Source organism: Mesocricetus auratus, unplaced genomic scaffold, assembly GCF_017639785.1.
Source record: "Mesocricetus auratus isolate SY011 unplaced genomic scaffold, BCM_Maur_2.0 Super-Scaffold_100013, whole genome shotgun sequence".
Classification (NCBI taxonomy): domain Eukaryota; kingdom Metazoa; phylum Chordata; class Mammalia; order Rodentia; family Cricetidae; genus Mesocricetus; species Mesocricetus auratus.
In genome coordinates, this window is record NW_024429196.1 from 55,731,763 (window position 1) to 55,759,487 (window position 27,725).

Below are 27,725 nucleotides of genomic sequence, written 5' to 3' on the forward strand. Positions count from 1 at the left end.
GTGGGCAAGTTCTTTCTGAGCAGACAGCTGAGCTTCAGTTGTATGTCTTGTCACCCCCAGCAGTGAAATCTGCCAAACTTCCTTACAATCTTGTTCCATACACAGCGCTTTCAGGGACTTCAGTATATTCTTTGGTCCATCAGCCATTCTGGGCAGTCCCTATATATACTCCCTTAATGGACTAAATTCATCAAGGAGGTATACCACCCTATAAGACATAAAGGAGGAGAGCCCCACCAGGATTTCTCCCATGGATTTCCCTGACTCCCCCCCACCCAGGGCAGACAGCTCTATCTCAGAAGCCTGTCTTATCACCAATAGCAGAGACTGCCACGGACCACCCCAGCGGGGTATGGAGGTCCCTGGGATGAGGGTTCTTGAAGACTTGGTGGGTAAGGATTCGGCAGTGACAAACAGAAACAAACACAGAGGCAATTTGAATCTGAATGTATTTTGTAGCTTTTTAGCAAGGCTTTTTATCCAGAATAAAGCATACCATCTCAGAGTCTGTGTTCAGTAAAGCAGACAAATGACATCATCGTTACTAGGCATTGTAACACACAACTTTTCCAAGGCTAATAAAATGATAAATTAAAAAATCATTCAAGGCTAACCGTAGCTAACCACCTATTTCTAAGATCAGGTTAATACATTTTTGTGGTTAGTTATTGTTTGACATCTGTTACCTAGTCACAATTGTTTGACTCTGTTGCCTAGTTCCTGTGAGTCTTTGAAATGGAGCAATTTTAACTTTTTTTCTTATCAAAAAGGTTTCTTTACCAAACATTAAAACCATTCTTGATCACACATGCACAGCTATATGAAATTTTATTGTTGGGAAATTTTTATTAATACTATTACTATTTACTTATATGAATGGCGTGAATGATTTAAAAAGCACTGGTTTTCCTGGAGACGAGGTCATGGTCAGTGACCATATCTCAGGGGACGGTTTCTCATTTATTTCTTTTGTTTAAAATGTCAGCATAAGCTTTCAGGAACATTTCGTTAATATCAGAAAAGAATAGAACAGAGATTGCCATGAGAACTACAGCTCAATACTTTTCTCCGGCCGAGAGTTCCACAACCGTTTCCAGAGGACCTCCTTCTTTTGAAGTTATCACCTCAGTCTGTGGAACTTGTCACACAGAATCTACCGGATTTGGTGTGGCAAGAGACACTGCAAATGCTGCTACAGCAGAGGCACACCACTCCATGCCACATGGAGAAGAACCACCACACTAGGATTGCCCTCCCAGGTGCCCCACCCTTAGAGCGCTTAGTTTCAATTACATGTCTCATCACCCATAACAAAAAATACAACTGCTCCTCCCAAAATAATGCCTTAACAACTATCAGAGGCTTGCTCATGTCTGGGGTACTTGGCTGTTTGTCAAGGCTGTGATTGCAGTGTAGGACGTAGCTGCTGGATCTGGTCTTCTTACAGGGAACCTCAGACTCCAAAGGGAAATAGCCTGGGAAAGAAAGAGGCAATAAGCCTTCTTTGTGGATACAGATGCTTACTGGACTATGAAGATTCAAGGGGCAGAGATGTAGACCCCTCAGCAGGAGTGTCAAAGAACCAGGGGCCATGTTTTTAAATCATCACACAGACTAAGATGTTGTTAGCCATTCTGGTGAATGGCTTCCAGGAATACACCCAACAGCTATTGGGACACAGTGTGGCAAATCCATTCCCAATACTCAGGAGGCTGAGGCAGGAGGATTGCAGGTTAGAGCCTAGCCTGAGCTGCATAGGGAAGACTGTATCTCAAAAAAAAAATCAGAAAACAAAAAAGAACATTTCATAGAAAATTGAAATCGCTTGAACTTTTATAGGCCATACATGAAATTACTAGGCTCCCTCCCCAAGTGGTCGGTGTATGAGGGTTTCCCTATAATTGGCAGTTCTAAGACATCAAAGAACCACCCACTATGAGTGTGAGCTCTGAACTAAATACTTTCTCTTGCTTTCTACTTGTTTATTTATTTATAAATGAAATTCTATAAATTTATATCCTTATCAGTCATAAAATCTTGAAATTAAAAAAACTTTTCCAAAATATCAAAGTTATTCTGATCAGTCTTACTACAGGCAAAATGGAGTAATAGCTGTTTTCTCTGTAGATAAGATCACAAATGTTATCATATGAAAAGACAATAAAACCACTCCATCGCCAGGCGTTGGTGGCAGACGCCTTTAATCCCAGCACTCGGGAGGCAGAGGCAGGCGGGTATCTGTGAGTTCGAGGCCAGCCTGGTCTACAGAGCGAGTTCCAGGATAGGCACCAAAACAATACAGAGAAACTCTGTCTTGAAAAAACAAAAACAAAAAACAAAATCACTCCATCAAGAGAGTGCCAGTATTTTAGACTTGTATATCACATGAGCTTTGTAGTAACAACCTACACACAATGAGTAATTAATCTACAACAATCAAAGGCCCAAGTGAGCAAGAGCAATCCAGGAAGGCTTCGTGGAAGAATTAGATTTCAGTTGGCTGGAGAGCAGAGGCTGGCAGTAGGACTAAACTAACCTGTCAATCCAAATTGGCAGTTATACATGACCACCCCGAGTGGCCCAGGCTCCATCCTGATTGGTTAAAGCCTGCCACAGCAGTTGGTCAGTGTTTTGCATATTTTCCTTGTCAGTTAGAACAAACAATATTTGCAAACGCACCAGAAGAAATAATCTTGGCTTATACATCAAAAGGTGAGGATTGGCTTAAATCCAGCTGGGGCAGATGTGGGAAGCACAGCTGTTAGTAACCAACTGTGAAGGAAGTTGAATGTAAGCAGAGGAATTAGTCCATTGTCTTGCAAGCAGAGGAGACTAATGAACCTTATCAGTAACATAATATCAGCATTTTTATTGTAATTTAGGAATGCTGGCAGCAGAGCTGGCTGAGTGGTTAAGAGCACTTGGTGCTCTTGAGGAAGACCCAGAACCGAGGAAGATATTTTAAAGGCATTATTGTAATAATCCAGGCACGGGCTATCACCTATGGACTAGAAAAACAGAAACTCAGGCTCATGCATTGTATTGGTTACTTTTCACTGCTGTGACAAAATACTCGGCAAAAGAAACTTAAGGAAAGGAGGGAAGAGGTCATTGTGGCTGGCCTTTGACTACCATTTTATCATGGTGGGGAGGTGTGGCAGTGGGAACACCAGGCAAGACACTCAGAAAGCAGAGAGAGATAAGTGCTTGTGTTCTGGCTTTCTGTATTCCTCCCTTCTACTCAATCTGACATGGTAATACCACATTAAGGATAGTGTGCTTTTCCTCAGTTAAGCCTTTTTGAAAATACCCGCATAGACATGCTCAGAGCTGTGTCTCCTCCTATCATTCCAAATCCTGTGGGTTGACAATATTAACCATTAAGTTAGAGGCTCACTTAAGTCTGATACTGTTAGAGTAGATCAGATACTGAATATCTCATGTGCCCTGTTAAATTGCTCTGAACCCCTCTTTTCTGCCACTGCAACAATAGGCAGTTCTAGCCAAGCAGCCTCATGCTAGGGACCTGAGTCACTCTGTACTCTCTGACTTCCCCACTGCAGAGGCAATGAACTTGAAACACAGGACTGTCAATATCCATAGAATAACTATCAGCCACTGAAACACGAGGCCAGAGAAAAACACTTTCTCCATACCATGGTGCTGAGATTTATTCCAGAGAGCTTCCCCAAACCCCCAAGGGATCTAGCTGTTCTGTCCTTTGGGTTTGGAGTGGAATGTGCTAAAAGCTTGGCCCCAGACTGATACTAAATTGTGAAATGCTTAAGCAGTGGAACCTATTGGGGATTATGAGGGACTGGTTTCTTTCTCTTTCTCCCTACTTTCTGGTTATCCTGAGGTCACCAGCTTCCACTGCTATGTGGTGCCGAAGTGAGATCAAATTGAAATTGCCAGGAAGTGGAACTCTCAGAAGTATAAGCCTAAGTAACATCTCTGCCTGTACAAGCTGAGCATCTCAGACATGTTGTTACAGTAGCAGTGAGCTGGCTGTCTGAAATGCAGTCTCTGGATGGCATGGGGCATGGTGTTATTATTGCCTCTTTATAAGGTAACACATCTGTAATCTTCAGAGAAAACAGGTTAGAATTCCATCTTGACTGTAATATAGTTGATCAAAATTATTTTCTTTTATGTGTGCCATGCTTTTTATTCTAGCTGCCCCAGCTCCAGGGTAGACCCTGACTGACTTACTTGAACAGACTATTTGTCACCTTTTACCATTGTCCTGGACACAGTGAGTAGGCAAAGCAAGGAGAAATAATCAGTCAGGAGATCCAGATCCAAACTCTTAAGTAATCAGATAAGAGCACATGTGGCCCCTGGAAACAGCTGGAATCATCTTAATGGTGAAACAGAACTTCTGAATCGAAACAGATTACAAACTTCTGAATCAAAACTCATGCATAGTTTGTGATAAGTCACCATTAATACTTTTGTTTTGTTTTTTTTTGTTTTGTTTTGTTTTTCTTTAGGTCAGTTTGAGGTGGGTTTCTCCCACCTGCTCATAGAAAGGCTCTCAATTGCTAGCGTGTAAACAGACTTATAAATCATTCCTGTTTGCTAATTTTACTACTACTCATTGGCAGCAGGAATAGTGAAGGGCCATGGGACAGGTTGGACTAATATTCTAAATGCTTGTTTTGATTTAGTGTCTTCTTTTAGAAAAATAAAAAAACTAGATACTTTACTTACAATATATTCAGAAACAGATTCCAACTAGAATATATATGTGAAGAAACAAATGACTGAAACTAGAAAATCCAGTTGTTTTATATTCAAAACTCACAAGTCATCAAAGACTGATGGATACATAAAAAGGAAATATCAAAATTGTTATATTACAAAAATTCCCAACATAAGTAAAGTGGGGAGAAACAGTTGAAACATATGTGACAGATTAAGGGTTAGTGCTCTCTCTGTGCAGAGTTCTTGGAATCAATAGGAAAAGAACAACTCAATAGGAAGGTAGGTAAAGCCTGGGGTGTCACTCTGCAGTAGAATGTTTGCCTGGCACAAATGAGGTCAGGGTTCCACCCCCAACACTACAAAAGAAAACAGAGGGTCGTGGTAAAAACTTGTGATCACAAAATTTGAGCAACATATGACAAGAGGTTAAGTTTAAGATCAAAGTCAGGGCCATAATCACACTAGTGTATATTAAGCATCAGAAGATTATCTCAGAGATGTATAATAATGACTAGTATAGGGTTTAAAAAGTCAACAGTAAGATGGTGACACAAATACATTGAAGCCATTTTCAAAGATCAGGTAGATGAAGTTTTATGATGAAGACAGGTATCTGTTGCTGGAAATTATCAACATATAGAATAATCCCATATTTTACTAAGTGCCAAAACAGTTTAGTTTTACAATAAAGTGTTAAATGAGAGCAAGTCGAGGGGAAATCCAGGCTAAGAAATCTGTACTGGGAGCAATCATATTTGAAAGAGGAAGACAAAGTGGTGTGAAAGGAGAGAAAGGAAAAGTTCACCTTTCCTGGAAAGTTCGAGAAAAGAAAGTATCTTCTTCAATTAAGAAACCCGGTGTGTAGAGACTTCAAAGGGGCTTCCTGGTGAACAGAGATGTGTGTTTTTGCTTTTTTTTTCTGTCTCCCAGCACAAGGGCCTGCCAAAGTTGTTCAAACCTGGCTCCTTGGAAAGTGTGAGCAGTGGTACCCAGTGCTTTACCAGGCCCTGTGAGGGTCAGTGACCTCTTCCCTCCTTGATTGTCACCCCAGTGTTCTTGCACTCTCAGCCCTGAGGATTTGCCTTTGGACTGAGTTGATAACACATCAGCATTGTTGTGAATGGACAAAGTCTAACTGGACCATATAAGCTAATGCTTTGGTAGACTTGCGTCTCCTACTCCCCAAACTGGAATTTGGAGTCTCTGGATAATAAGCCCCCTCCTCAGAATGGCAGTGTAGTACTAACAAACATGCCATGGGCTCTCTTCATCCATGTCTTGTGCTGAACTTAAATACTGAATTGTGAAGCCATGCTCTTGGCTGAATCCTAACCCTAATCCAAATCAAAAAGGCCAGAAAGTCTCAGCTTGCAAGAGTTCAGATGGAAAATCAGCCAGCCAGCCAACCACCCAACCAACCCTGAAACTTAAAATAGTCATGTGACTTCCCCAAACAACAAGTCTGCTTTACTGTCAGTATGAGAACCTAGTTTGGACAGCAGGGGCCTCAGACCTCAGGCAACACGACTTTCACTCTGCTACACTTCATCTCTAATTGTCAGGTGCAGAAGTTCAGCCTTAGGGATTTGTAAATAGGGAACGTTGGCGCTTCCATTCTAAATAGAGAACTGAAAATGAAGACGCGGCAGGGAATATCTTTACCATGACACCTAGAGTTGCTGATATCAACAGCATCGCAGAATCACACACGCAAATGGTACAACATTTCTTTATTCGTTTGTCAAATACTCATGGAAGTTGTAAAACATCCAGGTCCTAGAGCAAGGAAAAACAGAAGTGCTGCAGTAGCAAGGGGCTGGGTGACCTAGCAAAAACCCGTCCATCTGCGATGAATCATTGCAGATGTCAACGTGATTGATTGAAAGGCACCTGGGAGATTATAGCACATACCTCTCTCCTTTCTCTCTGTCTCTCTGTCTCTCTCTGTCTCTCTCTGTCTCTGTATGTGTGTGTGTGGGTACATACATTTCCAGAGAGGATTAACTAATGTCGGAGGAGGCCTGCCCTGATCCATAAGCTGGAGAACCTAGAGGGAATAAAAGGGAATGGACCAGGGAGACGGATCACGTGATGTGTTCCCTCTTCTGTTTCTTCACCACCCTAATGGGGAGCTGCTCAGTCCCAATTTAACCGCCCTGCCCTAATAAACAGTCCTCTGAACCTTTGGGCTCAGTAAATCTTTCCTCCTTTGAAGTAATCTATGTCAGTCACTCTGTCATCATGATCAGAAATTAACTCAGTTCTTATCTAATCATCTGCAGTCCTGCCAAATAGATCCTTGGTATGTTCTTGTAAACTATTGTACAGAGAAATTACTGAGTCCTGGTGTATATGCATTTTACCAAAGACCTCTTGGATACATATAAAATGAAGTCAGTTCTTAGGTGCAAACCCTGGTAACACAGTGGCTGTGGTTGGTGGTCACAGTGATAATCTCAGGATTATAAGATGTAAGAAACATCTCTGTTTGTTAACTTTTCAACACTGTGATCCCCAACAGGAGTGGTTTAATGGAAAAAGAATTTCTTTTGGTTCACAGTTTCAAAGAATTCAGTCCATGGTCATTTGGTCCCACTTGCTTGGAAAATATCATGGCAATGGGAGCATGTGGCAGAAGAAAGTTCTTCACGATAGACCAGGAAGGAGAGCATGATAAGAGGGGTACATATACAACATAACCCATGCCCACTAAGGACCCAACCCCAGGGACGCCATTTCCCCAGGTAGGCTCTATCTCCTAATGTTTCTATCAATTTGTGGGGACCAAACTTTGAAAACGCAAGTCTGTGAGAGCATTTTATACTGAACCCATCACACTTCCACCATCTGCATGTCATCTGCTAGGAATTTCAGTATCCTTCTCATTACAGTTCTGCCAGGGAAGACAAGGAACATGATCACTTAAGGCACAAAGACCCAATCCTAACCCATGGGAGATTATAGATAATCCCTTGGCTTGTTAGACATTCAGGTAGTTATTTCTTGTTACAAGTAAAGCACAGCTCTATTTCAATAAACTCTGAAATTCCTGTCTTATGAGTAGTATGTTGAAGAATGGGCTTCTTGTGTCAGAATGGACACCTTATTGACATCAATGTTATAAGTATGTCTCAGCATGTGCCACGGCTGATTGTATTAGTTAAGGTTACTATTGCTGTGAAGAGACACCATGACCATGGCAACTCATATAAAGGAAAACATTTAACTGGGGCTGGCTTACAGTTCAGAAGTTCAGTCCATTATCATCATGGAGGGAAACACGCAGCATGCAGGCAGGCATGATGCTAGAGAAGGGACTGAGAGTTCAATGTCTTGATCTGCTGGCAGTAGGCAGTGAACTGACTTGAGCTTCTGAGACGTCAAAGCCCACCCCCACAGTGACACACTTCCTCCAACAAGGCCACACCTCCTAATAGTACCACTCCCTATGGCCCAAGCATTCAGGCACACAAGTCTATGGGGGCTATAACTTATTCAAACCGCCACACTGATGTTGCCTATTTGTCTTCTGTAGTCTCTGAGATCACCGTCAATATTCTATGGGGTAATTTTTTTTCTGTTGACACTATAAATTCATAGCACACAGGGAACGTATTATCTGTTTTTAGAGATTTTAGCAACAAGGCTGGAGTGGTAGATCAGTGGCATAGAGATTGCCAACCATTGGTGATGACCTGGGTTTGATCCCTAGCACCTAAAGAGAGAGAGAAGGGGTAAGGAGAGAGAGGGAGGAAAGAAGGGAGGAGAAAGAAAAATAGGGAAGGAAGGATTGATTGTGGTGGCAGACTGGTTACTTAAAATTGCCAATGTTGGCTGGGTGGTAGTGGCACATGCCTTTAATCCCAGCACTCAGGAAGCAGAGGCTACTGGATCTCTGTGAGTTCAAGGCCAGCCTGGTCTACAGAGCAAGGCCCAGGATAGGCTCCAAAGCTACACAAAGAATCCCTGTCCCAAAAAACAAAAAATCGCCAATGTTGAAGAAGTTCATCATTTAGATAAAAATTCCAAAACAATCCTTAAATGTTTCAAAGTGGATCATAAATCTAAATGGAAAACTATAAAAGTTTTAGAAAAGCTCATAAGAAACCAATTTTATGACCTTAGTTTAAGTACCAAAAGCATGATCCATAAATAGACAGCTGATAAATTGGACTTCATCAAAATCAGAACTGTTTTCTCTACAAAGAATACCTGCAAGTCTGAAAGAAAGCTAGAAATCTTTGTAGGTCACATGTCACATGAAGGAATTATTTACAGAATACAACAGGAACTCTCAAAACTATCAAGTAGGATGGTAAAGCACCACACAGTTAAAAAAATAATGAATTGTTATTTTCTAGAAATTTCCATTTCATATTTTCTAGACTGTTGCTGAGTGCATGTAATTAATGGTTTGGTTAAAACATTTATGTAGAGATGAGTGATTTGCCTACATGTTTGTCTGTGTACCATAAACAAACAAATGCCTGCAGAGGCCAGAAAAGAGCCAGAAGTTGGATACCTTGGAGCTGGAGTTACAGATAGTTGTGAATTGCTATGTGGGTGCTGGGAATGAAACCCAGGTCCTCTGCAAAATCATTAGTGATCTTAACCACTGAGCTATCTGCCCCAGCCCCTGAATGCTTGTAATTGAAAGTGAAAGGCAAAAGCAAGGATAAGAGAACTGCTGTGCATGATTGTGTGTGTATTGGGAAGGGTGGGTCCCCTGTGCTTGGCACAGCACTCATGTAGAGGTCAGAGGGCATTTTCAAGGGCTAAATCTCGCTGTACATCTTGTTAGAGTCAGAATCTTTATCTTGTTTCTGCTGCTGACCTAGCTGCAAACTTGCAGTGAGCTAGCCTCTGAGCTTCCCTGGTGAGGAATACTGCTTCCCTTTTCACTACAGGAATGCTGGGTTGTAGACCTGTGCCATTCTGGCTCCTTTTTTACATGAGAATATAAACCTGGGTCACCAGGGATACACTTGCTGAGCCATCTCCCTTGCTTTCACTTTATTTAACCTTTTGTTAAAGATGTTACCAAGAGCTTTTCACAACAGAGCTTCTGCAAGCTCTTACCTAGACCAAAAGTCAGTCCTTCTTTCCTTCCTTCCTTCCTTCCTTCCTTCCTTCCTTCCTTCCTTCCTTCCTTCCTTCCTTCCATTCTTCCTTCCATTCTTCTTTCCATCCTTCTTTCCATCCTTCCCTCCTCCCTTCCTCCCTGTCTTGAACTTTCAGTCACAGCACCGAGAGAGGAAGTCTTGAGCTAAGAGTTTCATTTGAATGACTGACAACACAGCAAAACTTGGCATCGCAGCCAGGGTGTAGAGGTCAGGGTGGTGCATAATGGCAGAGTTCAGGATTCTTATCAGCTCCAGCTGTGTGTGCCTGCCTGGACCCCAGCACAGAGCCGGAGCGCCGCCACAAGGCTGGACCAAGCTCTGTGTCCTCGGGCAGATCTCTGCTCATGGTGATCAGGAAGGTGTGCACCAGGGCCTCAGGGTGTGCCACCACAGGTGCTCCTGAAGTGACAATGACTACAGTTTGCCAAAACTTATAGGCACCTGGGCATTTGTGGCAGCTTCCATAACTAAACACCAAAACGAATGGCCTGTGATGTACACACGTGTAAAACAAATTTTTTAAAGATTTACTTATTTATTCAGTGCATACAAGTGCTCTATCTGCATGTACACCTTTTTATGCCAGAACAAGGCATCAGATCCCACTACAGATGGTTGTGAGCCACCGTTTGGTTGCTAAGAATTGAACTTGTTCTGGTGGAAGCTTCACCCCAGTCGCTGAAGTCCATATACTCAAAGAGTCTGGTGGAAGTTCCACTCCAAAGGCCCCTCCCCTAACTCTCTCTAAACCCTGCCGCATCTCAAAAAGCCTGCTAAAATGATGGCTCTTCCCCCAGAGATGTTCAAGACCACTCCCATAGGGTATTTAAATTGTCCCCCCAAAACAGAAGTGTGGTTTTCTGGTCTCTTTTCCCTCTACTCTCTGGGGGACTGGAAAATCATCTGGGAGTGTTGTATCCATTAAACACGGGCTTTTTCCAGTTTGGGTTGATTTGGTCTGATTTGGATTGCTGCATTGGAGGAGAGACGTAGTGATGCAGGAACTTTTCAGAACTCTACAGAAAGGTCAAAGTGGTCAAAATGGAGGAAGTAAGAAGCTGGTCCAAGGAGTTAGAAGTTTCTGGATTTCTTGTTCTGTGTGCATATTGCAAAATGGCCCTGTCTCTGGGACAGTGTCATCCATGTTCATAGGCTGTTTAGAGACTAAAACCTAACAGCAATCAGCCAAGTGAAATACACAGAGGTAACTGCAGATGATACCAAAACTCCTCTGGGGCTGGCGAGTCCCTGGAAGGTCCTGATAACTGGGAAAATAGTTAATGTCTTGTTTTCCATGAAGTATGGAGTAGAAATATGTGCTCACAAAAGCTCTAAGGTACTCCAGGGTAGTTCCCTGAGCACACCATCAAAGGTAGACATTCAGAACGCTCTGGATGCTTGATGGAATTCTCTGTCAAATGACTGAAAGTATAAGTAACAAATTCACGTGGGTCAAATGGCACATTTGTCCCTACTAACACCAACAAAGACACGGTAAAGGCGCCGTAGTAACCCTGTGAACACATTGATGTAAATTCTGCTTTTCTTTACAGCCATGGTTCCCCCAGGAGTGCTCAGCCCTCTTGTCCACAAGGTCAATGCTAGGTTCTCAAGTACCATATCTTGGGATTTAACTTCCTGAGTGCATTGAGCTATCATTTCCCCTCCCCCCACAAGCCAGGACCTTGGTATTTAAGGGTAATCTCCCATCTCATTGTGAACCCCACAGCTTCCATCCTGGAGAACAGTCCCAGAAACAGGATTTCCCCGCACCCACCCCTGCAGGTCCTAGGTGCAGCCCTTCTGACACTCACAATGTTCTAGTGGGTCTTAGCCAATGCTATGTGGAGTGTGACCGTCACTGAGCCCAGGACAAAGATAGAGGAAAGCAGCTGCCCCTGCTCCAAGGTGGGAGAAGATACAAGTTTGTGGGCAATCATTCATTATTACGTTGTCCCTTGCCCAGGACAAAAACTATCTGCTTTCAGTTTGGCAAAGCAAAACCATGGTGGTGTTAGGTCACCAATAATCCTCACCAGTGACAATATGGAAAACAAGACGAGAGGGCTGGCAAAGGACCGTGTTGCTTCATAGGCGCATTTTAGGACTGCCTTTAGGGGCAGACAGTGAGCTCATCCATCCCTCCTCTGGCTTGAAGCAGTTTTTAGTGCAGTGGGAAAAGCTAGAAAGAGCATGCAGAGCTGGAAGATGCTGAATGTCTGACAGTGTCTAGTTTGCCTTTGTCTTAATAAAATAACACAGCCACTCCTCTCTGTTTTAAGTAAACAGTTCAAGGGGCCATTCCCGACCTGCCTAAAACACTTGCTTTTCTAGGAAAACTACGATTTAGATATGAGACAACACCCAAAGGGGACTCAACCTGTGGCTTGGACCGTGGGGCCAGTGGAGAGGGGGTACTAAATAGAAGCAGGCAGAGGTCAGCAGGTGCAGGCCCTCAGAGGATTTTAGGTTTCTGGTCTTCTGGTCTCTATGACACTTAGCCTGGTGTAAAAAGGTGTCTAACCTCTTCCCTTGTTTTCTGTCATGTCTTGGTGTCCTGTCTGGTGAAACTTACAAGCCGTGTTCTGGTGACACATTGTAATACGGAAGCCAAAGATGTAGTGTCTTAGTAACAGGATGGAGTTTTGCCTTCATCTGCCCTTCATGTACCCTGACCTTGCTTCTTAGAAGCAAGCAGATTAAAGGCGTCCTACAGTAAAACTATGATGCCTGTTTTCCACAGTTAACTTGAGTTTAGAAACCTCTTTCCCAGATAATATAGAGAAAGTGTGTTAAAGTGGTCTAACAAAGCAAGTGCAATCAATGTGTCATGACATTTATGATAAGTTAGGGTTCTGGTATCAAACAATATGAGAACTAAGAGGTGTGGTGACAAAGGATCCCCAACTACTAGGCCATCCTGGCGGTTAAGTGGAGATGGAAAAGGAGGAATGATATCTCTGTCTTGGAGAGCAGGACAGCAGACACATTGGGGCAGTGTCGCAGAATTTCACAGAGGCCTGAAGCCTCTGAAGTCAGAGTTTTTTAAAGTGAGCCTGGCCAGCAGCTTGTTCATTTCCTTGGTCAATCAACTGCTTGGATGGGAGGGCTGAGAGATACTCCAGGTTTAGCCAGGATCAGGGTTTCTTAGAATTTCAGCAGGCAAGAGGTGTGAAGGCAGTAGGAAGAGGTTTGATCCTTGGTAGGTAGGAAACCCAGAAGTATATATGGGTGTGACAATAATGGGTAGGTACAGGGGGCCTTTGGATGTGGAGGTCTGGGCTAACAGAGGACAGCTGGAATCCAGAGAACTAGAGAACGTGAATGCAAAGGAACGATGTGGGGAACTTAAGATGAATCTGTTGCTTGTGATAAGAGCCAAGGCATCACCATGTGGATAAGAGAATGAGTGGACAAGGAAAGAGACTATTGGAAGTGAGGTGAAGGTGCTGGGTGGGCCCTGCTGATGACACCCAGGATAGCAATGGATGAGGACGGGAGAAGGCAGCAACTGAGTCACACGTTAATGATGTCCAAGGACTTAGCAGGAGCAGGTCAGGGAACTGCATGAGCTACAAAGCAGCCTGCAATTCAAAGAAAATGGAGATGCTATTGAAATGATGAGGAAACATGTCTCACATTTAGATTTCCGGCATAATGTAGACTGTCCGAGCAAAACACTCTTAGGGAGCTATGTGGAGACATGGTGTCCTCAGAGGAGACCTGGGCTTCACTGCCAGAAGGTGAAAGGGGATGCCCCCATGAGTTTGCCAACACACTGTGTTGCAGAGGGCATGAGGGACCAGTTTGGGCTATGGAAAGAGTTGGATAAGAGGATGCTAGTGGTCATGGGACGCATGGGGTGAGAGTCCATTGAGTAATGATGGAGCTACCGAAGGATAAGGAGGGCAGAACTGGTACCAGCAGAAAGCGGTCAGCTCAAGTTGAGTCCATTACACTCTGCTGCTTTGGCTGAAGCAAGGACAAGGCATTTTGTGCTTACCTGCCTCTGCTGCGTGCACTTCCTCTGATGTCTTCTTTCTCACTGCAAGGGAGGGAGAGTTCCGTCTTCAGGGCTTCTGTGTACTTTAGCACCCACACAGGGTGAGTCCAACTAACATTCCATGCAGAAATCATTCCGAAGACTGTGGTAGGGATGTTGGGACGGTCCATGACTAGAACATTAATGGGACCTTAAGCTAGCATCATTTTCCAGGTAGGTACATGTAGGGAAAGCTCCCAAGAACTCATTTCCTTTCCTTGCTTCTGTCCTGCAGGAGGAGGGGTTCAAAAAGGACAGGTGTTATCCTTCATGGACAACCTTCCTCATCAGGAGACAGCTCTTCTCTTGACCGCCGTTTTCCTATGGCCGGTTCTCACCAGCCCAGGCCCAGGCTTTCTTGTGCTCTGCTCTTGCAAGGCCATGCTTGGGCAGCTGCTCTGTAGATCAACCTTCAATGCAGCGCCTCAAAACCCATCCTGTACAGTAGTCACACAAGGCTACCTCAATTTGAAGTAACACTAATCCCTTGGTAATAGCAGTTGTATTTCATGTACTCAAGGGCCTTATGTGGTCGGTAGTTACCACACTGGATCACCTCGGAGACAGAATCATTCAACCAAAAGAAGTTCTATCGGAAGGCGCTGGTGTAGATCATTAACTACACTGCTGTGCCCGTTGATTCTCAACGGTTTTGTTTGTTTGTTCCTAGCTGTAGAATCTGACATCAGACCCTGAAGGCTACCAGGGACAGGGACTGGACAGACCGTAGGGGCTGTGCTGAGCTGCAGGCATGGCGCAGTACAAGGGCACCATGCGGGAGGCCGGCCGGGCCATGCATCTGATCAAGAAGCGCGAGAAGCAGAAGGAGCAGATGGAGGTGTTGAAGCAGCGCATCGCGGAGGAGACCATCATGAAGTCAAACGTGGACAAGAAGTTCTCGGCACATTACGACGCCGTGGAGGCCGAGCTGAAGTCCAGCACCGTGGGCCTGGTGACCCTGAATGACATGAAGGCCAAGCAGGAGGCCCTGCTGAGGGAGCGGGAGATGCAACTGGCCAAGAGGGAGCAGCTGGAGCAGCGCAGGCTACAGCTGGAGATGCTGCGCGAGAAAGAGCGAAGGCGCGAGCGCAAGCGGAAGATCTCCAACCTGTCTTTCACTCTGGAAGAGGAAGATGACGGCGACCAAGAGGATGGCCGCCGGGCCGAAGGCAATGAGGCCCACAGTGGTGGGGCCAAGAAGAACTTGGGCAAGAACCCCGATGTGGATACCAGCTTCCTGCCCGACCGCGAGCGCGAGGAGGAGGAGAACCGGCTGCGCGAGGAGCTGCGGCAGGAGTGGGAAGCGAAGCGCGAGAAGGTGAAGGGAGAGGAGGTGGAGATCACTTTCAGCTACTGGGATGGCTCCGGCCACCGACGCACCGTGCGCATGCGCAAGGGCAGCACCGTGCAGCAGTTCCTGAAGCGGGCACTGCAGGGCCTACGCAGGGACTTCCGGGAACTGCGTGCTGCGGGCGTGGAGCAGCTGATGTACGTCAAGGAAGACCTCATCCTGCCACACTATCACACCTTCTACGATTTCATTGTGGCCAAGGCACGGGGCAAGAGCGGGCCACTCTTCAGCTTCGACGTGCACGATGACGTGCGGCTGCTGAGCGATGCCACGATGGAGAAGGACGAGTCGCACGCGGGCAAGGTGGTGCTGCGCAGCTGGTACGAGAAGAACAAACACATCTTCCCCGCCAGCCGCTGGGAGCCCTACGACCCCGAGAAGAAGTGGGACAGGTACACCATCCGGTGATGCCGAGCCCCGGTTGGTAGCCTTACTTTCATATTACCGAAATTCAATAAATACAGAGGGCCCACGTGAATTGGATGTGTTGGTTCTGTTGCTGGGGTTGTTCTTCGGTATTTTTAATGTTTCTGTTGTGTTCCGTCGGATAAGGGACCTGTTTTTGCCTAAATGGTTGTACACATTGACTCGGTGAGACAGCAGACTGGATTTGATTTTTTGCTCAATGTCTTATTTGCTGTGTAGTTATGAGCAAATCATTGTGCCTAACTAGGAAGTAACACCCCACGAGGCCAAAGTAAGGAGAGAGTATTTGTAAACACTTAGAGCTCGGTAAGTGCCTGCCGTTGCTTTAAAAGAATTTCTGTGATCCAGTTCTGAAATGTCAGGACTAGGGAGACCTGCACAACACAGGTGTCAGGGTCAGGGGATGGCGGGAGGAGCCTCACAAAGCCCAGCAAATGGCCCCATCTCTGGGGTTCCTTAACTGGATGGTTTAATTGATGCCTTGGAAGGCCAGAAAGCTGGTATGCAGTTTAGAAGATGAGTATCACTGATTTCCCTTCATCCAAAAACTCCAGTATGACTCCACATGACACTACTATGAATCCCACTCTTTTAAGTTTTTATATTTTATCCATTGTTGAGTGTTGTGTTAATTTTCATCTAAAATACAATGCATCACTTTTACAGAGTTTTTAGGTTACCCCTTTAATGTTAAAGACCAAGACAAGTACTTTGGGTCTCTTACTCTGTTTCTGGCATCAAGTTCTTGTGCCAGCCCCAGAACAAGAATTGTCACAACATTGGTGGTCTTGTGTGCTGCTAGTCTTTAGGGTTACATACACAAATTTCTCAATAGCCTGGTTGCATTCCAAGCTTTTCCTCAGGGCAGGATAGAGGCATCAGTCTGTTTGGAAGCCCTGAGGACCTTGTTTACTATTTTGGTCAAATCCTGTGCTGTTACTGAATGTGCCCCATACTTTATGCTGACTGTGTTCTTCTCCTCTCAGAGTTAGGGTCTTAGTGCAGTGCTGTCAACTGAAAATTACATTCTCCAATGATAATGAGCTTAGTTAAGAGAGAGAGTGACAGCAAAAGCCTGTGGTGGGTGGTGCCTTGCAAACCATGGAGGACTATTGGTGTATCCTAGGAGGTACAGAAAAGCAAGGGGTTTCAAAGACAAGACTGAGGAAGACTGCATGGATCATTTTGACATAAAGAAGGCTTCAGTTAGAAGGGGAGATGCAGACATTTGTTACTGGCATCTATGTCAGGCAAGTGTTCTTTCCTCATACATCAAACCCAGAGTTCTCCTCCTGAGACTGAATCAGCAAGCATGCCAACAATCTCAGCTAACTGAAAACTGATCTGCGGTTTTCCCTCCCACTCCTTTCCAAGGTGGACATTCTCTATAATGAGAGCTGGTAATCTGGAACCATCCTTCTGCTCAAGCCTGAGGAGTTCCACCTCTTTTTTTTTTTCTGTGTCTTTCTTGGTTTGCTTTCTCTGCTCCATGACTGAGGATGTTTAAGAAGTGTTAAAATTGTGTGTCCAGAAGTCCTAAGTTCAATTCCCAGCAACTACTTCATGGCTCACAATCATCAGTAATGAAACCTGATGCCCTCTTCTGGCCTGCAGGAATACAGGCAGACAGAACACTGTATACATAATAAATAAATAAATCTTTAAAAAAATTCTCGAACTTCTTGAAAAAGAGAGGGGAAGGGGTGTTCTCAGGGACAGTTAGTTCAATCCCTAGCCAAAGCAAGCAAACAAGCAATTGTTTCTAGACCTTAAATTGCTAACCTCATCTCCACTGTAGCCTCTTACATAAATGGAAATGTGGCAGACACTAATACCATCCTCTCTCAAGATGTGAAAGGCAAGGCCCGCAGTTTTACCAGTTCCGTGTCAATTCCATTAAGCTGCACTCAGCCAAAACTAAAGTATAGAAGTCACATCAGACCCAGAAAAACCATCAAGACCCCCACAGAGGTACCCCCTAGAGGAAGGCCAGACTGGCAACCTCCTCCTGTTGCCTCCTGCTCCTCAGAAGATTCACATTGCTCTGCTGACCTCTGCTTGCATGTGTAGGTGCACTGCGTGGACATCTCAAAGGCAGACACCCCTGCTCTGCTGAACTCATGCTGCATGATGTCTTAACCCCCAAGTGAGTTCTGACACTCTCTGTTTCCCACATGAGCAGGCATCACATAATCTGCTAGGAGAGAGGCCTCTTCTCTCTTTCTGAGTGTTCCTCTGTCAACCCCTGTAGCCACACCTCATGACTTCTGCCTCCCCATGACCTCAGAAGCCAACTGGACTTCACAAGCCATTTTACTTGATTGGATGAAGGCAACCTCTCTCCAGAATACCTTAATATAATAAGAACCTTGTTGGGGAAGTCATGTGTATATGTCAATAAAGCACTGTTGGCCAATAGGGAAGCAAGATAGGTGGGACTAGGAGTCCAAGAGGACTCTGGGTAGGAGAAACACAGGGAGTCAAGATGTAACCGCCATAGGGATAAGAAGCCCGGAAACTTTTCCAGTAAGAGAAATACTTAGATTAACAATTATGGGATAAATACTTAAGTCAGAGCTAGCCAGTAAGAAACAAGCAAGGCCAACAGCTTCATAATTAATATAGCTTCCTAGCCGGGCGGTGGTGGCGCACACCTTTAATCCCAGCACTTGGGAGGCAGAGGCAGGCGGATTTCTGTGAGTTCGAGGCCAGGCTGGACCGACAGCCTCCAAAACAATACAGAGAAACCCTGTCTCGTAAAACCTATATATATATATATATATATATATATATATATATATATATATATATATAGCTTCCTGTGTGTTCATTTGGGACTGATGCGGCTCTGGAACCAGGCTGGCGGGAAGGCTTCTCTTTACAGAACCTCTTGCACCCAGACCCACATCTTTCTAGTGGAATTCTAGTGTCTTCTTTAGACTGAATTTAACAGGAAAGTTGTAAGCTTTTCACAGAGGTACTAATGTCCCGTAAGATACATGCTGCTACTACCACTCTGCTTCTGTCACCAAGCTTACTCCGTGAAGTCCTGTTCCCTACTACACCACCTCTAAGATGAACCCTGTGTTCTGGCTGAGACATTACATTTAAAATCCATTCTCCTGGCTTGTGGATTGCCAACCAGCTCCATTCATTCACTTTTAGAAGTTTACAAATGGCTAGTCATGGTAGGAACCAGCACCCAATAGATTACACTAACTATTTTCACATCGACTGCTTTCATTAATTTCACTCCTATGCATACCCTTTGAAACAGACTCTATGATCCCCATCCTACAAATATGGGTTTGAAAGGCTTTAATGATTTCCTGAAAGTCATTCAGCTAGTATGGGCAGAACTGAGGCCCAACACTTTACTGCCTTGAATTTTGTTCAGTGTCCTGGCTTTGGTAGCAGCACAACCACTTTGCTAATCATGGGTCACTCTAGAGCAGATGTGCTGTGCATACATCTCCCCACTTTCCTTTTAGGGGATCACTGCTGCTGGATATGGGCCTGTCCCTTTAAGACACTGATCATTCTAAACTGCCAGATCTCATAGCCTGGAGACAGACAGACAGACAGACAGACACACACACACACACACACACACACACACACACACACCTCCCTGCAGCTAACACTCCTCCCAAGCTATTCCTCTTAATGAAACTCCTTTCCAGAAGGCAGCCTCTACTTCCCCTCAATGCCACATTCATGTTTCTCTGCTATCATCCACTACCATTTTCTAATGCCTTCCACCTCAAGGCCTCATAATAGCTCCCATGGTCATGAGGTCCATTCTCGAAGGGTGGTTTTATGTTTTCAAACCAACCCACCTATTACCCCTGCTGCTACACTCTACGGCAAAAGGCTGGTGAACTACCCCTCAGAATTGCTAATACACTTTGTCTTTGTCCTAGCTGCTATCTCGTGTGTGTGTGTGTGTGTGTGTGTGTGTGTGTGTGTGTGTGTGTGTGTGTGTTTGTGTTTTGCTAGGAGAGGAAAAGAAGAGGGAAGGGGGGAACAAGATAGAGGAAGCTCTTCATTGTCTATCCCTACACGGTGACTAATTAACCCCATCATGAGGCCCTGCCCTCATGAAGGCATCTAACCCTAAATTACCTCTCACTTCCGAATGTAAATTCATTGGGTTTAAAGCTTTAACATATACATTGGGGTATGCACATATTATACTGCATTGGCTGCTGGTTATGGGGATTGGGGCCAGAAACCTATGGAGTCTATTGCTGTGGGATAATCCTTTTTATATACTGTGAATATGTATTACTCTCAGTGGTTTAATAAAGAGCACACTGGCCAATAGCTAAGCTGGAAGACATTAGACAGAGAGCCAAACTGAGAGGATGGTGGGAAGAAGAAGGATGGAGTCACAAGGGTAACCAGGAGATGCAGAAGAAGCTGGAGATGAACATGCTGTGCTGAAAAAAGGTACTGCCACATGGTAGAGTGTAGATAAGAAATATGGGTTAATTTAAGATGTAAGCTAGTTAGTAACAAGCCTAAGCTATAGACCTAGCATTTATAATTAATAATAAGTCTCTATGTAGTTATTTGGTAGAACAAAGCTAGACTTTCCTGCCATTCTCCCCCAACCTTGTTCCCCATAGCCTTTGGGAAGCATTAGGGCCCTGGGTATGCCATTTCCATTGTTAGAGAATTTTTGGGCGCTGAAGTGGAGGAGGCCCCGCACAGATGTGCCTGATATCCCAAATGATGACCAGTGGCATTTTCAAAGGTGTGTAGAGGGTGAGGACAGGAAAGACATTAAGTATTTTATAAAACTGTTTTCATTAAAATGAATATGTTTATATGAAGATTGTGATTTTTTTAGGGAGGAGAGTTAGAAAATCTTTAAATAAAAGCATAATCATTGTAATACTGAGCTTATGTGTGTTTTGGGAAGGGGGAATGGATCTTTATTTGGCCATAGGGGGAAATGGCCATCCTGTGAGTATCCCTGCTGCCATTCAGATCTGAAGGTCTAGGGACCCTGGAGCTAGTCCAGTAGTCTCATGCTACAGAATAGAATTGAGGCCCATGACAGGGAAGGGACCAGCCCAGGGTGGCAGGCATCCTTGGCAAAGCAGCAGGTAGCTCTGATGCCAGGCTCCTTCCTCCCTTCACCTTGTCTCGGGTGCCCTGGGGTGGTATGAAGGACTCAGTACTTCCCAGAACTCTGACTGGATGAGATCTCTTGGTTGAAAATAAATGTCCAGGAGAGGTCATTAACTAGTCATAAGATTAGCATTTGCAGATCCTTACCTCTGCTCTCCTGGCCTTGCCTTCCCTAGTTGGGTAAAGCTTGTTCCCTCTCTTTGGCAATAGGAAGGTGAGTTTTGTTTTCTTTTCAGCTACTTTGTGGAGGAGATGGATACAACAAGCCTGGGCAATCGGGGCAAAACAATCGTCTCACCCAGGGGTAACACTTGGACCACCGAAGCTTAAACATCTTCCAGTAAAACCATTGGAATAAAACCTGCAAGCTTGTGAATGACTGGCTTAAGCATCCTGATTCAAAATGAGTTTGTGCTTTTCGTGATTCCTGAGCAAGAGGATTGGAGTTTCCCACTTCCTAATAGTGGGATGGCAACAGGAAAAACCATTTCCTGTACATGCATATTTGTGCCAAGAAAACGTTATGGTGTATGGTAGTAATAAAACAGCTTCTCTCACGTTTAGCTCATCTTGGAAATTTATCTCTCAAGACCATTACCTTCAGACCAAGTCAGACTTTACAAAAAAAAAGACCATGTACATATACATGTGTGTATACATGTAGAGCCTTTTCTTAATTAGTGATTCATGTGGGAGGGCCCCGCCCATTGTAGGTGGTGCTATCCCTGGACTGGTGATCTTGGGTTCTGTAAGAAAGCAAGCTGAGCAAGTCATGGGGAATAGGCCAGTAAGCAGCTCCCCTCCATGGACTCTGTATCAGCTCCTGCCTCCAGGTTCCTGCCCTGCTTGAGTTCCTGTCCTGACTTCCTTCAGTGATGGATTGTGATGTGGAAGTGTGAGCCAGACAAACTCTTTCCTGGTCAACTTTCTTTTGGTCATGGTGTTTCATCACAGCAATGGTAACCTTAACTAAGACAGAACCTTAAGCCAAAATAAACTGCTTTTGTTCATGCTGTTTTATTGCAGCAACAGAAAAGTAACTAATACAATAGGCCTTTGGGTTGTGTCCTCTCTGGGGGTTTTGTCAATAATGCTACTCAAGAATATTTGTACAGAAGCTTTTGCTCGTGTATGATTCTGCAGTTCTTTGGGGTTATACCTGGAAGTGAAATGGCGAATCACACAGTAACTGTGTGTAACTTTTGAGGTCGTTTCCCCAGCAATTACACGGATTCACATTTCCAGTAACAGTTATAAAGGTTTTAGATTCTCTGCCTCCTCGCCATTAGAACCAATTTTTCTTATTAAAGCTGTCTTTCTGGCTATGAAGTGATGTTTCAATATGAGTTTTGACTTGTATTTCCATAGTTTTTAATACTAAGCATCATTTTGTGTTCATTTACAATTTGTGTACTGTCTGTGAAGAAATGCCCATTTTTTTGCCACTTTAAAAACCTTTTATCATTATAGAATAGGGCACTGTTATTAGGGAGACTAAGCAAGAAAATACAAAAGAAGGGGATAAAATAACAGTAAGGATATCTGAGAAGTCATAAGGAATCATACTATTGACTATCTACCTTAAAATACCTATAATATACATAAGTCAGCATATAAATATACATATGTAGTTTAAATGAAAATTTCCCATCTGGACTAACAATGCTCCCTCCAAGAGTCAAAGACCATCTAACAAAACCCCCAATACCAGGCATAAGAAATCCCCTTTTGAGCTGTTGATCAGGGTTGTGCAAGAGATTCCCAAAACATGACAAGCATTTGCCATCGCCCTTGGTTACCCCAGAGGTGGAAGGTAAGTCCCCATTCCTGGAGATGCCACACACTTCAGACACAGTGCCCAGAGTCCTCTGAGCTAGAACTGACCTGCAAACCTCCTCCCTGAGGACAGGTTTTCATGATACCAGAAGGCACCATGCAAGCTTCCAAAGGAAGGAAGCAACCAACAGTTCTACCAAGCCATGACAACTATGAACCACAACGACCATCAGCATGACACAATAACCCTAAGGGTACCGTAATGGCATGCATGCCTTGGTGGTAACCAACAGCTCTTTAATTGTATTTAAAACCTGCTCAATATAAAGGTAACAATGTCTGGGGCCCTGGTAACTTAGCCAACTACCCAAGACTAGTTAAGTCATGAATCTTCAAGAAGAATCTACAAACACCACTTTACTAAACCAACATAATCCCTAACTACATTCTAAATATTTGAAGAGGACTCCAAGTTGGAGACCACCTTCCCCTGACAGATGTGCTGGCCTGAGCAGCCTGCTTACAGTCCTCCTTCTGTGGGAGTCTGACTGGCCTGCCTCAGGATGACTTGGGACAGTCTTCTTGGAGACTTCTCAACCTCTGTTTTAGGGGTAACTGCAGCCTCAGAGTTTACAAGAAGCAATTTTGAATATAGTCTTTGGCTTCCATTGTTTTGGTGTGAGGTTAGCTCACAGGGGCAGAGGCAATTCACTCTACTCTGTGTCTGATGAGTTATTTTTCTTCTGAAGCTTCCAAAATTTCCATTTACTGTATGTTCTCACTTTGCTACTCTGTTTTAATCTTACTTAGAATTAATTGAACTCCTCGGATAAATAGATTAATTCTCAGTAAGTTTGAATTTTTTAGTTACTTAAAATATGTTTACATAATTTTAAAAACTTTTTAGAAATTACATTTTATTCATTTTGTATTCATGTGCATGCATGCACATGTGCCACACAGCACATGGGAGTCAGAGTGTTGGTTCCCTCCTTCCTCCATGCTGGTCTGAACTCAGGCTGTCAGACTTAGCAGGCGTCTTTACCCAATAAGCCGCCTCCTCTGCCCTTAAGTCACTTGTGAAGCTAGCACATGAAGTCATCGGACTTTTCCCTTTGTCCCCTCTTCTCCTCTTCCCCCTCTCCCCGTGGCCTCCTCTTGACTCCCTTCCTACCATCCACATAGCAGCCCCTTCTTCAGCTATCACTTTTGTTGATTTGTTTTATTTCAGCATTTTGTGTGTGTGGATGTTTTCCTTGCATGTGTGTCTGTGCACCAAAAGTGTGCAGCACCTTTGAAAGCCAGAAGAGGGCATCAGCTCCCCTGGGGCTGTGGAGGTCAGAAGACAATTTGTGGTAATCTAGTCTCTTTCCTCCAGTTCCAGGAAAGGCTCAAACTCAGGTTGTCAGTCATGGCAGCGGGTACCTTTATCTGCTGAGCCAACACACCCACCCCTCAACACTTTCTTCTGTTCTATTCTCTCTTCTCTGTCTGGTATACTTGGTATGCATGTATTGGTATATTTGATGCTGTCCAGTCCTGTGAGGCTCAGTTTATTCCTCTTTGCATGATCTCTATTATTCTATCTTTACCCCTGCCTGTTTTTTGTTTTTATTTTCATTTTTTTCTGACTGTCCACTCAGATCTACTGTCAAGTCCAGTGATTTTTTTTCACTTCAGTTCTTATATTTTCATTTGGTTCCACATTCTAGTCACTATTTACGTTTTCTATTTCATAAGAAATAGACCTCCTTCCTTTGGTTCTTCAGAAGTGGTCTCCTGTGGTTCTTTGAACATGGTTGTGGTAACTGCTTTGAAGTCATTCTCGGTTACACCCAACATCTGCATACCTTAGAGGTCCTTCTCCAGCGGAGTGCTTGCCTGTGCTGGGTTGCTCTCTTCTGTTTCTCCGAATGACTCACAACCCTGTTGAAGGCTGCACATTTCAGCCTTAAGGAGGGAGGCATCCGCTCTGCATCCTGATCTCCAGCCCTGGGGACTCTTGTTAGCCCATTGACAGTCCTGTCCTTGCATTTTTAAAGCTCTTTCTGCTCAAACCCCTAGATTTTATCTGCAAGTGTGATTCCTTCTTCTATAACAACTAGTTGTGAGCCTCCAGGAATCACTAGTTATGCTTTCCATCCTGACCCAGGGTCATAAATCACTCCATCGTCTTATACAATTAAAGCAGAGCCTGGCCACTGTTGAAGCTAGCACAAGGGTGTTCCTCAACAGTGATTACAATGTGGAAAGGGATAGCGACGTCCCTTGGGCAGCTGTGTCCCCTGCACGCTCCAAACTGAGCAGGAATTAGTCATGTATGCCTGGAGGGAACTAGTGCCACTACTAATCTGTGAGTGTGGGTCCCCAGATCTGAGAATGGGAGTGGTTGCCTAATCTAACTGGAGTAGTGCTTCCTCTCCAGGAGTCTGTCAGAGATGGGCATGTCTGAGCACAGTAAAGCTGTTCCTCCACAAAGAGCTGCTGTGAAGGAATGAGGGGCTGTGTTTGGCGTCATCCTCGCCACATCCCTTCTGTGTTGGGATGCTAAAACGAGCTCTGAGAACTGATCACCAACATCCATGTGCCAACACTGATGTGTACAGTCTATGTCCTGTAATACTTCCACAGCTGGGAACTGGGGCAAATGGGACCTGTCCATCACCACTCATTCAAATGGGAGTGGCTCTTCTTCCTGGGAACTGGGGAAAGTGAAGGCAGGGCCTGGGCTCAGCCACAGCAGCTCCCTGGCACAAAGCTGAGTGCAACAGCCTCCCTCCTCCTCCTGTTTCTTCAGGTATACGGAGTGTGCATGCTCGCTCTTGACTGCTATGAGCGATTTGATCAATCTCTAGCGTTCCACTGAGTCGATTTTGCTAAGTTTGATCAATTTATAGATGTCTCTGTGGGGAAAAGATTTTCCTAAGCTCTTCACAGTGCCTTGTGCCTCAACACACATTTTTTTAAGTAGGAAAAAAGGCCATATATACATATATATACATATATATATGTAGGTTTGTGGGTGTATGTGTATACACATACAAGTGTGTATATAAACTCTCAGAATGTATTGTATGATGCTGTATGAAAGAGGGCAGAGGCAAACTGATACAGGATTTTTTTCTCAAATATGGCACTTAAAATATCTCTGAAGAAATCTACAAGATTCTAGAAACTATTGTTTTGTTCAGAGTGAAAAAACAGTGCAGCCAGAAGACCAGAGCAGCTTGAAACTTTTGAATTGTGAGCCACACAACTATTAAAATACAAAATACACTTACAACATAAATGTTAATGAAAATTTAAGCTGTTTTTTTTTTTAACTGCAGAACAGTCCTGTGATGAAAGCCTGGTTTCTGAGAAGACTGGAAGCTTCAAGATAAATTCTGGGTTAACTTGATTATTTTTAAACAGACAAAGAAAATGACTAAAATCAAACAGAACCAGGCTGATTGTGTTTAAATGGAAAAACAGCTTTCTAGATATCAGGTCAAGGTCACTGTTCTCACTCTGCAAGTGGTCCTCCTTGAGGGAGGAATCCTTGAGTCAGCAAAGTCAAGAGACTTATGTGTGCCCCAGCCACTCCCAGGGGCTACATGACTAATACTTGACTCTGGTTTAAAGATCTATGGTTAGAATAAAACTTTTGCTCAGATGACAGTGTCAGTACTTTTGTCCCTCTCCTTCAGAGCTTTAATCTGTAACACGGATAATAAAACCCAGAGACAGATATTGGGGTTCAAGATGAAGATCAGAGAAGCAAAGCAGTCAAGCCGGTAGCTCTTTCCTCTACCCAGCTATGGCAATCCTGTCTCCACGAATCCTCAGAGGCAAATGCTCTGGTTCCTGTCTCCTCCCACCTTATAATCCCTTCTCCACCCAGCCATATCACTCCTGTCTCCATCTCCCTAGTGCTGGGATTCAAGGTGTGGGATCCCAATTACTGGAATTAAAGGTGTGAACTCTCTTACTCTTTTGGACTGAATCACTCTTGGGTAGCACAGGGTGGTCTTGGACTCACAGAGATCCATCTGCCTCTGACCTCTGAGTCCTGAGATTAAAGGTGTGTACTACCGTTGACTGGCCTCTATGGCTAGCTAGTATGACTGCTGGGCTTAAAGGTGTGTATCACCATTGCCTGGCTCTATGGCTGTGGATAACTTTGCATCTTGATCCCCAGTGACTTTATTAGATTATAAACAATATATCACCATACTAACCCAGGTGGAAGTTTGCCACCCAGCTTCCCAGCAAATGACAATATCCACTTGTTGAGAAAAATGTGTATGGTAACCTTGGCCAAAGTCTCTCTTCCAAAAAAACAAAAATGTTACTCATCCCTGAAGCACTCTTTCTCTAAAATATGAGTGCGGCATGTTTTATCTCAAGTGCTGTTTGTGTAGCAGGACTTCCACACTATAATAGAATGTACTATCATTAATCAATTTCTTATTTGGAGATGGACGAATCCTTTCTAATTTGAAGCTACTAAAAACAAAATTGAAATGCCTGCTGTGATGGAGCTTTGTGACTCTAATAAGAGACAACTAAAGCTGAAATGCCTTTCAAAGGATTGCAACAATTTAAGTTCTCATCTTTTATAAAAGCATTTCTTTCTACAACACTTTTTAAAAACAGTGTTATGGTGAATATCTTATTTCATTACTAAGTCTCTCTCTCCAGTCTCTCTCTCTCTCTCTCTCTCTCAGTCTCTCTCTCTCTCTCTCTCTCTCTCTCTCTCTCTCTCTCTCTCTCTCTCTCTCTCTCTCTCTCTCTCTCTCTCTCTGGAAACATGTCCTTACTGTGTAGCCTTGGCTAGCCTACAACTCACTATGTAGAACACCCTGACCTCTAACTCACAGACCTCTGCCTCGCAAGTGCTGGGATAAAAGGTACATACTGGATATCAAAGGGGATGAACTATCCCTTCTCGTTTCATGGCCTTTATAGTTTTTCAGCGGATTGCCTGTTTACTCTCTGTCTTTTCTGTTGTTTTGTTTATTTTTTCTTGAGTGCTTTATAAATTGTTAACCTTTGTTCTTTCATATTGCAACAGTTTACCTGGTTTTTTCTTTCTATTAAGCATCATAGTAAGGTATGGTGGCACACACCTATAACCCCAGCACTTTGGAGGTACAGGAGGGGGCATCTAGACTATGAT

At 44.1% G+C, this 27,725-nt stretch overlaps 1 protein-coding gene and 1 long non-coding RNA gene across 3 annotated transcripts; one reads left to right on the top strand and one right to left on the bottom strand.

Annotated features, from left to right (window-relative positions):
- Positions 1–432: 432 nt before the first annotated feature.
- Positions 433–14,717, bottom strand: LOC121143599. Its single transcript, XR_005880851.1, has 2 exons — positions 13,834–14,717; positions 433–1,475 (listed from the first exon to the last, which is right to left on the bottom strand). It is a non-coding gene; the product is annotated as an uncharacterized LOC121143599 (long non-coding RNA).
- On the top strand, positions 2,606–15,701 carry Fam50b (family with sequence similarity 50 member B). Of its 2 annotated transcripts, XM_040755806.1 has the most exons (3): positions 2,685–2,712; positions 7,268–7,451; positions 14,543–15,701. In XM_040755806.1, exon 3 carries the CDS (start codon positions 14,624–14,626, stop codon positions 15,629–15,631), a length of 1,008 nt encoding a protein of 335 aa, XP_040611740.1. In that variant the 5' UTR covers positions 2,685–2,712; positions 7,268–7,451; positions 14,543–14,623; the 3' UTR covers positions 15,632–15,701. The 2 variants fall into 2 exon arrangements, with proteins under 2 accessions (XP_012966054.1, XP_040611740.1); XM_013110600.2 differs by lacking the exon at positions 7,268–7,451 and having other exon boundaries at positions 2,606–2,712.
- The last annotated feature ends 12,024 nt before the right edge of the window (positions 15,702–27,725 follow it).

What these genes read in the sequence shown, in the direction of transcription:
- Fam50b (XM_013110600.2), top strand. Translation starts at nt 14,624, where the DNA reads ATGGCGCAGTACAAGGGCACCATGCGGGAGGCCGGCCGGGCCATGCAT.